Source organism: Lactuca saligna, chromosome 5, assembly GCF_052625555.1.
Source record: "Lactuca saligna cultivar CGN05327 chromosome 5, ASM5262555v1, whole genome shotgun sequence".
Lineage (NCBI taxonomy): Eukaryota > Viridiplantae > Streptophyta > Magnoliopsida > Asterales > Asteraceae > Lactuca > Lactuca saligna.
The window spans coordinates 185,659,845-185,671,643 of record NC_136421.1 but is presented as its reverse complement, the minus strand read 5'-3'; the positions used below and the strand labels follow the sequence as shown (position 1 = coordinate 185,671,643).

Genomic DNA, 11,799 nt, shown 5'->3' with positions numbered 1-11,799 from the left:
CGAATACAAGAAACTCATTAGGAATGGCATGAATCAAAAAAAAAAAAATGAGAGAAAGATGTTTGAGATGGTATGGACTGCCATAAGGAGGCTTTAATTAAAAACGGTAAGAAAGGTATAGTAAATAATGATTTATGGTAAGAGAAATATAAGACACCTAAAAGGAAGTGGGATGATAGTATGTGGCTTGACATGGAAGAGCATGCTCTTAACGAGGACATTGCATCAAATAAGATGATGTTGAGGCGAAACATTAGGGTTGATGAATAGCCTCATAACCATGTATGTATTTGTTTTTATCTTTAGTGTTGATAATGATTCATTGCCTTATGTTAGTAATTGGATTATGCATCTATTGTTTTACAACTCTCTTCCACCCACCCATGGTTTTTTGCCCTTTTTGCAGGTTTAAAAATACATATGCTTCTTTACGAAGAACGCATGCGTATGTCTTACTGTTAACGACTTACATTTTCCCTCATTCTATAACTTTTCATTGTGAATATTCCAAGGGTCATCAAAGTGACATAGTTCCACTTCCTCATATACATACCTGATTATCAATTGCTACCTTCCCTACCGCCATTATAATGGGATTCTCAAAGTTTATTGTTATTGTTGTTGTTGTTGTTAATTTATTTAAACTTATAATCATTTTGAATCATATGATAAGATGGACATGTGTCATAATTGCATTATCTTGATTGATTCTGCCTATGGGTTGCATGTAAATAGAATTAAATTTAATTTCAGAATTATTTTTATTTTTAACTTTAATTATGATTAATTCATTTTATAGTGACGTAGTTAGTAATTTATTAATTCAGGCCATGATTATTATTCTAAATGTTAATCATTTAAAGATATAATGTAATTTATGATTTCATGTTATTTTTAATGAATTTAAAAAAAATATTCTTTGAAGATTTTCAATTATTGTAAAAAAAATGGTTTTTGGATATTTCTTAGTCAAATTGATATTTCGATCTTAGAGTTACGCTTAACACCATATTGATACTTGTATTTACTTTGAATCATATGAAAAATATATGTCATAATCATATTATTTGATGGCTTCTACCCATGGATTGTATGTAAATAAAATTTTATAATTATTTTTATTTTAACTATGTTTATCATTAATTCATTTGAAAATGACTATTAGTAATTTATTAATTTTGACGATGATTATTATTTTAAATATTAACCATTGTTTTCAAGGTAACATAACATAATTTAGGATTTTATGTTATTTTTAACTATTATCATTTTTAATGAATTTAAAAAAATAATTTGTTTAGATATTTTTGGTTATTATAAAAAATAGTTAATAGATATTGTTTAGTCAATTTTACATTTCAATTTCAAATTTGCATTTAACACCAATTTAACTTATTAAATTATTTTTTCTGAAAAAGGCTTTGGACATTTTCATAAGTTTATTTTATATTTTGATTTAAGTTTTGCATTTAGTATCATATTCAAATTAAAAAAAAAAAAATTAAGCAAATTAGACTGATAGTCCTAAAATGTAGCATTAAAATGATAATGTTTGTATTTAAGAGGATATTTAAAGTATATTAAGGTTGAAAGTTAAAAAGTTGGCAATAAATTAAAAATAATATGAAGGAAGCTTTATCCATTAAAAATCAAATTACATTTCATTTCATTTATAACATAATATATATAGATATAGACATAGATAAATATGAAATGTTACACGAAACTAACATACACTACCACTAAAATTAACATCATATTCAACATAACCAATTTAATTAATCACAAATTAGTTAAAAGCAATGTAGAGTTATAGGAGGTAAAACATTAAAAACTAAAAAAACAATTAAGAGTAACCAATATGATCATTAATTAAAAATCTTAGAATCGTGATAACAAGTTGAATAGTTTTGGAAATTTCAATCGCATACGATTCAAAATTCACTTTTATAACAAAGATATAGATAAGATTTGAGATCAAGACAACCAAATAAGAATCATTCAATTTATATGATTACTCAAGGGCAAATTGATCACCCTTGCAACAAAATTACTATAAGTAGCTATAAAGATTCACAAAGTACAACATATTTTTATAGATCCAAAAACCACATTCAATTAAAAAAAAAAAAAAAAAAAAATCCTCAAAACATCCGCAATGAAGTTATTCCCCTTCCCAACCAAGTTGCCTTGCTCTTCTCTCCCATAAAGAAGTTATCTTCTTTTCTTGTCTCATTTTTGCCTCGGCTTGCTCTCTTGCTTGTTCGCATGTTTCAGTAGCCGTGTTGCATTTTTCTGCTTCTTTTTGGTATTGGGCTGCCACTCTTCTTGCTTCACCAAATGTTATGTTCATATGCCTCATGTGTTCTTCACTAACTATTTCTTGAAGTTTTAGCTCTTCTGATAGTAAATCCACAAATTGTTTCTCCATTTCTTCCTTCAAATCTGGATCATCTTTCCCACAATCTGAATTTATGGTGACAAAATCGTCATATATATTGTTTATTGAGACCCTATTTGACATAACATGACATGAAACGAACGTATGTTGCTACTTCTTGCATTTTAAACATATAGACTATCATCAAGAACTATTGTGTATGAAAGTTTAAGTGAACTACACGATGTGTTGTTGAATGATGAGTAGAGACTCATATGATCCATGATATTTAGAACCCGAAAACAATTGAAAACCATTTTCATTTCATGATAAACACCTTTAAATACAATTATCTTTATGCATCATCATTGTTGATGTGCTAAGTGTTGTTTCTTTTTTACTTAATGGATTTAATCTGATAAGCTATATATGGTATGCGGTTGTCTTTTTAACTTAATGCAGAAAATTGAAGGATAAACAGTTACCTGTAACTGAAAGATTAGCCAACCCTGAAATATATGACAAGAAATAAGAATCAGTAGTTGAAATCAAGTTTGAATATTATTTCTCTGTACGGATAATAATCAAAGTTCAGTGAATGTTTGGTATTTCACAAAATTCTAGCTTTCTACAATGGCAGGAAGATATGAATCATATTGATTACGGAATAATGGATTCCATAGTCCTCGAAGTTTTTACTCCATTCAACAAGAAACAAAGAATCTACAGCATTGAAAACAGAGATCTTCCTCTGGATATGAACTGGATATACTTTGATTCCACTAGAACTCCAAAAATATAGAAACCGCAGATCGAAAACAGTCTAATTGAACAAAAAATGATGAGAAATAGATCAAAAGAGGGAAATCTGGGATTAAGTGGTAGGAAAACGGAGACGAGTGTTATCCTAATTACCTAATTACATGAACAACTACACAAATGATGAATCGGATATTCGCTAATTCATGTAGAAATTAAAGGTCCTAAATCATAATAGACTCTAATCACTAGTAAAACAATGATAATCAGATAATAAAAGTAGCACAATCGATGGTTTAATTACCAGGAGCAAGATTGAGAAGGGAGAGAGGAGCAGGGCAATCACAGACGCATGGGGCGCAAGAAATCGAAGAACCTCCTTTCAAATTAAAACCCTTTATAAGCCTCGAATAAAGAGCTGGACCAGATACACAGAGTGCAGATGCTACTGCGAAAATCACCAGACAACACCTTAAACATGATCCAGATCTCCTTGTCATCTCTCTTTCTCTCCCTCTATAGATCGCTATGCTTCTATGGATACGAGAAATGGCTGAGTAGTGAGTAGTTATCTCATATGTGAGATCTAATGGAGAGTATCATGGTTTTTTTAACAGCTTGATGAGAATCTACAGTGTGAGGGAATTTTGTGTTCGGTTGAAGATTTGGGATCTCGCATTCATGAGTGGGTGTACAAAAGTCAAAATTATCGATGTGCGTTTTCACATGGAAGTTACGGATGCAATCAAATATGAATTAAGATCGCCGACAACATACCCCTGACCCGACCCGATTCGATGAATATGGTGAAACCATAAATTTAGGTTGGCTGACAATTCATGAGAAGCCATCGTAAATCCACTAAACTTGTCATTTTATTTTGTCTCTTTCTGTATTTATGCATATCATTATTTATAGTCATGTCTTGTCTACACTCGATTTATGAGTGTCTATTTTATTTATTTATTTATTTATTTTATTTTTATTTTGAGGCGAATTGGCTAGATTTGGTATGTATAATGTGACCAAGATTATGGAATATAAAAGTTACTTCAAAAACAAGTTTGCCCTTGCACCTTTTTATTTATTTATTTATTTTGATAAGAAAGAAGACGATGATGACTACGGCAACAACAAATTATAGATTTATTTTCACAAGACATACATTCGATACAATGGATGTTTTTAATAAAAACTCATATTACTCCATCTTCAATTTTATTTGATTTTTGATGGATTCATAAGTGAGTTGTCTAGCTAGTTCTTTCTTTCGGTTTTGATAAGAGTTTGAGATACAAAGTTCAAATTATCAAGATACAATGAGAAGTCAAAATTTTGTAAATATAAATTATGTGAGGTTTCAAATCATTAGGTCTATCAATATATTATCATTTTCAAGTGCAATAGCAATATGTGTGTTCGGTATGCAACTTTTAGCTTTTAAGAAAAAACTTTAAAAAAAAGTTTCATTTGATATTAATAGCTTCTAACTTTTAGCTAAAATAAAAAGTTGAAAATACAAAAGCATAGGGTTTATCCAAAAACTATTTTATACTTTTGCAAATTGATTTAATTATTTTTTTTTAAAAAAAAAATCGATGAAATGCTTTGGATAAGTCATTTTATGTAATTTTATATATTTTAAAAGTTTCTAACTATTTTCCCAAACATTCATATACAAATAAAAACTACAATTTCCAGTTAGCAGTTAGTAGCTTCCAACTAGTTTTTTCGAACACTTTTGTAGTAAAAATGATGCAAATAATATTTAATCTTTACAACCACTTAGACATATAAGAAACAAATTATAAATTCACTCATCTCATCTACTAGTGTTTTTTTTATGCTTCAAGGTAAACTTCAAGCCTATTATGGCATTTTAAAAAAAGCTTAAAGTTATTGTATTTTTGGAAACAAACACGCAATAACAAACAAATTTGTTTTGATGACGCTTATTTCAACGCAATCCTTGACAACGCTTAACAATTTTTTGTTTTTTCATGTATTACCTTACCGTTATATTTTTGCTAAAATATTCTTTGTAAATTGGTAAGTCAAAGTCGATTTTCGCATCCATGAAGCTCTATAAGACTGGTGTGTCCATAAGACACCACTTGCAAAAAAAAATGAAAGTCGCCAAAATACATGAAAAAGGATGATGCTCCAAAGTTTGAATGTATGATCCTTTATGTAATCTTTTTACTAGTGACTTGCTAGTTTTTAATAAATCGGTTGTTCCAAAAACATGTAACTAAATGATGTGAAACTGAATTTCATAAATAATGACTAGTATTTGATGAAACTAAAGCAACTGGTCCACATAATTTACGTACATTTTTCATCACCATTTCCTAATGTGTCTGGATCTCGCCATATAAGTCATGACGAATAATTTTTTAAAATTGTTTGCTTTATTGAATAATGATCTTAATAGTAATCTAAATCTCACTAAAATGGTTAAATTTCTTATTATTTAACTCATGTGAACTGTTTTTATATTATTGTTTCAAGTAACGTGTTAGCACTAAGTATGTACCGATTATACACGTTCTGTAATGTTAAGGATGTGTAATGTTTCATTTGAAAGGATGAAAAAGTTTCAGTATCATATAAGGAAGTAGTACTTTGTTGTCCATAAAATTTTCTAAACCTTCAAACTAACTGCTTATAGCATTTTATACTTGTTTAGCAATTTTACAGGTAGAAATGTAGGACGTGTTTGGCAAAAGTAGCTGTTAGCTGGAAGCGGGTAGCGGTTAGGTGGTAGCAGGTAGCGGGTAGCGTGTAGCTGGTAGCTGGTAGCAGGAGGCTGTAACTTTTATTTGTTATATGAATGTTTGGCAAAAGTAGATGAAAGCTTTTGAAATATATAAAATTACATAAAATGACAATTGATTAAAAATAAATAAATATATAAATATATTTTTAAGGGTAATTATGAAAATTGATTTCAAAAGCTCAGGAGCGTTTTGTTAAACGCTACATGAAGTAGCTTTTAGAATCGGAGCGTTTTGTTAAAACTAAAAGCTAAACGCTCGTACTGCCAAACGAAATTTTTTGTTTAAACTATAGCGTTTTATCAAAAGCTAAAAGCTAGAAGCTCCCAAACGCTTCCAAAAGCTCCGTGCCAAACACGCCCGTAATTACAAATGTCACAAGGAATACCCTATAACATTTAACGCTTGTCTCTTACATTATTATCTAGATGTACTTTGAATGCATAATTGAATTTTTTTCGGTTTGACGATTGATATTTGGGGGGAAAATTTAAGTCGAATATTCCTCGATATATATATATATATATATATATATATATATATATATATATATATATATATATATATATATATATATATATATATATATATATTGTTGAATTAGGTGTCTAAACACATAACTATAACTGATGTGTATCTCATTTGATAGTAGCATGGTCATTTTGGGTTGCCTTCACACTAGCAATTAGACACAATGACTATTGGAGAGAGGCTGAATTTATTATTTGGAATAATAAATTGGTGTATAAAATGATTTATTAATATGTTATGAGAATAATATATTAACTACAAATCATATTATTAATTAGTATTTAATCTGAAATTAATTTGGAATTAATTTTGAGATTAAAGGAACTGATTAAAAGTACAGTAGTTGTTTTGCAATTATTTGATAGTTGAGATTTTGGGCTATTGGATCATCCTTACTTGGGTAGGCCGAAAATCCCTAGAAGATTCTAGAGGATTTCGTCCAAGCCTCATGGATGGGAGTTCATGGGATGCTTAGGCGCTAAGCTAAGGAATTAGGTTTTTCCACCTCAAAACCCTAATTGCCTCTATTATAAATAGAACCCCATACCCCTCATAATTTTTTGCACCTCCAAAGAACCCTAGAAGAGCCAAAATTCTAAGCAAGTATCTCCTCTCTCTCATATTCATCCTCTTTCCCTAGGGTGTTTGTGAGTCATTAAAGGTATTACACTTGTGGTACTTGTTCTTAAAGCAAAGGATATTTAAGGTTTTTTTTATTGTTATCACTACATAACAATAAAGGTATGTGATCTAATCTTTCTTTTATGGATTTCAAAATTATTAGATGCATGCTAGGGTTTCCAGTTTTATGTTCAATGCTTGTATGTTTAATAGTGAAAACATAGATCCACAAATTACGGTTGCATGCACACATATGATTGGTTGCTATGTAGAAAACCCATTTGTGGTATTAGAACGTATGACTTTTGTTTTCAATTAGATTTGATACAATAGTTTGAACTTGACAAAATTAGGGTTTATGGCAATTAAACTCTAGGGCTTGGATTTTTCGATAAAATTAGGGTTTCATAACCCTAGTTTCGAAAATTGCTTAGTGTTTTTTAAACACTTTCCTTTGGCCTCCATATTTTCAATTTTTAGGGTTAGCTAACCCTAGAATTTTCAAAAATTACTTCTCTCCATGATTAGATTTTGGAAATCTAGGGTTTTGGGTAGGTATTATCTTTTGTAATTATTTTTTAATTGTTTAAATGGATAATTGAAGATTTTGATATATCCCTTCACAAACTTTCGAAATCTAGGGGATTAGGGATTAGGATAAATTAATTTATTTAATTTAATGGATAATCCTCATCAGATTTGTTAATTTGAATTAATTGTTTAATTTTGGATAATTGTTAAATCACGGTTTTTAATATTTAAAATTTTAAATTAAAGAGTATTAATTTTCAAAAATATTAAATTAGATTAGAACCCCTAGTATTTTAAATGTTTAAAATACACCCTTATACTATTATAAAATTAAAAGTTTAATTATATATATGTATAAGAAAAGGTCAGTCTTACCGTTAGTAGGCCTCATTCACGAAGTCGATCTATAGGGGGTATAATGAAACTATCTATGAAATGGTGGTTGAATGGGTGTCCACTCTCACCCACCGCTTCCTTGACTGGTGTAGGTCGTTAGCCGAACAGGTAGGATAGGATATTAAACTCTCATTAATAAGTATAATGATATATAAAGTAACTAAATGTTTTAAAAAAAATTCTCAATCTTAGTTACTTTAAGAAAATATGAATTTGATGTTAATCCATGAAATTGCACATTGCACTTTGTAAAGGTCATTAGTGGAGCATGTGTGGTTAACCGGCACACTAACTTCGACTAACAAAAGGCAGCAATGGGTAGCTCGTAAATTATCATTGATCAATGGAGTGTATGTGATTAGGTGGTAAGTGACATCGAGAGTACCAAGCTAATTTGCATGGTTATTCACACCTTGTTTTTGATCCTCGGTATCCCAGTCACAAATGGAAAGGGCATAATCAAGATCGAACATGCCATTGAATAGCTCAATGAATCTCAAAAGATCTAGGAATTTCATTTAAAACCTAATTCATTTTAAATTTCGTTTTCATGGTGGAATACTAGAATCGGTAAATCGTCATTTAACTACCTTCAAATAATTTGCAATTGGATTACGGCATCCCTTTTATGAATTGTGAATTATTGTGTTGGGTCCTAGCCTTAATATTTCATTTGTGTGTTATATAAAGGATTTCCTTATCTAATCAAAAACTTGTCTTTCTTCTTTTTCAGATGTCTACCTCAAACAACGCTTCTGGCTCCTCAAACAACAACAACAACAACTCCTCCAACACTTTCTCGCTATTGAGCATTTGTGCCAATGTGACATTCGATGGTTCCAATTTTAATGATTGGATCTGTAACATCAGAATGGCCTTACAATTCGAGAACAAGGAATACGTCCTCGACAAACAGTTGAATGAGATACATGAATCTAAAGGTACTCCTAAAGAAATAGCTGAGTATAGGGCCCACTACAAAGACGCGACCAAAGTGTTATGTATCATGGTGGATACTATGACTCATGAGCTACTACGGTTTTATGAGGACTATTGGCCTTATGAGATGTGCCAGGACATGATGGAGAAGTTGTTGGATTAATGTCTAAGTCCATAACTATAATTGGTAAGACTTGACCCGACCCGACATGGTCTATTTGGGTTGCATGGCATCATACATTTGGATAAGACTATAATGAGAGAAATAAGACACTTATAGTTATCAATATATTATAAGTTCTAGTATATTAGTAATAAGAATAATAAGATTATTTAATTAGTATTGATCAAGAATTAATCTAGGATTAATTAAGTGATCAAAAGAAGCCTAATTAAATATATGGGTTGATTGTGTAAATCATCCATACTTGTATAGTGGGCTAATGCTCCATGGATTATCTAGTTGGGCCAAAACCCATATGATGCTCCATGGATGCTCCATGGTGTATTTGAACCCATGAATCCAAGGAAATGGAAAGTCATGACAATTAGGGTTTACCCTAATTGTAACACTATATAAAGATCTCATTCTTGACAAAATCGGCCACTAGTATCATTCTAGAGAGGGCTAGCCGATTTTCATGAAGTGTAGAATTCTCTCAAGTTATTCCAAGTGTATTTGGTGTTGTGTGAACCATTTGAGGTGTCACACTTGGGGCACTAGGAACTCAAGCTTCATGAAGACTTCCTACATCAAAGAGGTATGTATTCTATCTTGTTACATTCATTGTTTTGTATGCTAGATTAGGATAATACCTTGGAAAGTTCTTATTTGCATGTATAGTAGAGAAAACATAGATCCAAGGTATTTAGGGTTTCATGTACACTTAGGAGTGTTAGAATGCTCAAAACCCAACAGTGGTATCAGAGCCTAGGCTTGTTTTCTTGTTATACTTGCAAATGGAGTTGAAAAATCGAGTTTTGATGTTGTCTGCCCAGCAGACTCGCCGAGTCCATGAATGGACTCGCCGAGTCCAAGGCAAAAAGTATCCAACTTGCCGAGTTGGTTCGTGCACTCGACGAGTTGGACCCCCAGATAGCATAAATTCGACTTTTTTCGTTGGAATTGGACTAGGAACATTACCCTAAGATGTTTTTGAACTTATAAACTTGTTTTTGATGTGGTAATGTTCATGCTAATCCAATTTCAAAGATAATTGTCAATAGATTCATGTTTTGTATTAGTTTAAGGTTTAGACTAATTACATGAAAAAGTTTGATTTGAATTATCTTGTTCTTATGAGCTGCTTAGATTAATAGAAAAGTTGAGTGAAATAGTTGTTTTCAATCCAAATTAATCTAAGAGTTGATTCTAAAATGTGTTTTTGTAACTTGTCCTCAAGTTATATGAAAAGTCACATTTAAGATTCATAAAACTCATAAAAGTTGGCAAAGGTTACAAAATGAAGAGTCTAGTTCTAATTAATTGGTGTTATGACTCCATAATTTGTCCTCAAGTTATGGAGGACCAAGAGTCTCTTCATTAAATAATAAAAAAAAAAGTGTAACCTTAATTAATTCCATAAGTTATAAAATAAAGAAAAGTTAATTCTTTTATTAGTTTAAAGTCTTCCATAACTTGTCCTCAAGTTATGGAACTTGAAGAGTTTTTGAATTAAAACTACTTTAAACACATAAGTTATGGAATTAATTAGTTTTGAATAGTTTCAAAACTTGCCCTCAAGTTTTGGAATTTGTAAAGTTTTCTCTTATGAATACTTTAATTCCAAGTTAGCCCTTAGAATTTTAAAAGTTAAAATTCAACCCTTATACTTTATAATATTATAAGTTAATAATATATATATATATATATATATATATATATATATATATATATATATATATATATATATATATATATATATGTATAAGAGTAAAGTCAGTCTTACTGCTAGTACGCCTCATTCACGAAGCCGGTCTATAAGGTGGGTATAAGGTTGTTTCCTATAAAATGGCAACTTAATGGGTGTCCACTCTCACCCACCGCTTGCTTGACTGGTGGAGGGTCGTTAACCGAACGGGTTTGACAGGACTAGAATTCTCCCTTCATTAAAAGTATTAATGATAAATACTAAGTAACTAAACTCTTATAAATACCCAATCTTAGTTACGTAGGAAAATGTGAATAAGGTGCTAATCCATGAAATTACATTTTGCACTTTGTTTAAGTCGGTTAGTGGAGCGTGTGTGGTTAACTGGCACACTAACTCGTATTTAACAAGGTAGGCAAAGGGTAACTTAATGTTTATCATAGATTCGATGGAGCGTGTGTGGTTAACTGACACATCGATTGAGGGGTAAACACTTAAGGGTACCAAGTAATTTGCATGGTTACTTCACACCTTGTTTTGTGATCCTCGGCATCCCAATCACAAAACCTGAAGGGCACACTCGAGATTGAAACATGCCATTGAACAGTTCAATGAATCTCAAAGATCTAGGAGTTTCAAAACCAATTAAAACCTAATTACTATTTAGTTTTTCATGGTGGAAATTGGTGAATCGTCATTCACCTACCTTCAAAAAATTTATAGCTTGGATTACGGCATCCCTCTTCTAAGTTATAAAATAGTTTGTTGGGTCCTAGCCTTAATATTTCAGATTGGGTGTCATATTAAGGACTTTAGATCAACTATCTTGAATATCTCCCAAAAGATGTCTAGTTTAGTCATTTATGATATTCCAAAATCTCTTGAAACAAGCTTTCCTAATGAAGATGATGTCCCTTATAAATCATACTTCTTTCACCTCCTCCAATTATTCTCCCTAACCCACAAGTTCTTGAAAAGTTTAAGATCACTCAAG

The 11,799-nt window shown here is 30.8% G+C and overlaps 1 protein-coding gene across 1 annotated transcript; it reads right to left on the bottom strand.

Moving 5' to 3' along the window:
• Positions 1–1,970: 1,970 nt before the first annotated feature.
• LOC144998230 (uncharacterized) lies at positions 1,971–3,875 on the bottom strand. Its single transcript, XM_078958043.1, has 3 exons — positions 3,444–3,875; positions 2,866–2,889; positions 1,971–2,466 (listed from the first exon to the last, which is right to left on the bottom strand). The coding sequence occupies exons 1-3, from the start codon at positions 3,637–3,639 to the stop codon at positions 2,165–2,167; spliced, it is 522 nt and encodes a 173-aa protein (XP_078814169.1). The 5' UTR covers positions 3,640–3,875; the 3' UTR covers positions 1,971–2,164.
• Positions 3,876–11,799: the final 7,924 nt, after the last annotated feature.

Excerpts from the sequence above, each read along its gene's own strand:
- LOC144998230 (XM_078958043.1), bottom strand. The coding sequence starts at position 3,639 with ATGACAAGGAGATCTGGATCATGTTTAAGGTGTTGTCTGGTGATTTTC. Across the intron at positions 2,890-3,443 it reads CCTTCTCAATCTTGCTCCTG|GGTTGGCTAATCTTTCAGTT; the intron begins GTAATTAAACCA and ends CATATATTTCAG. Across the intron at positions 2,467-2,865 it reads GGCTAATCTTTCAGTTACAG|ATTGTGGGAAAGATGATCCA; the intron begins GTAACTGTTTAT and ends CCATAAATTCAG.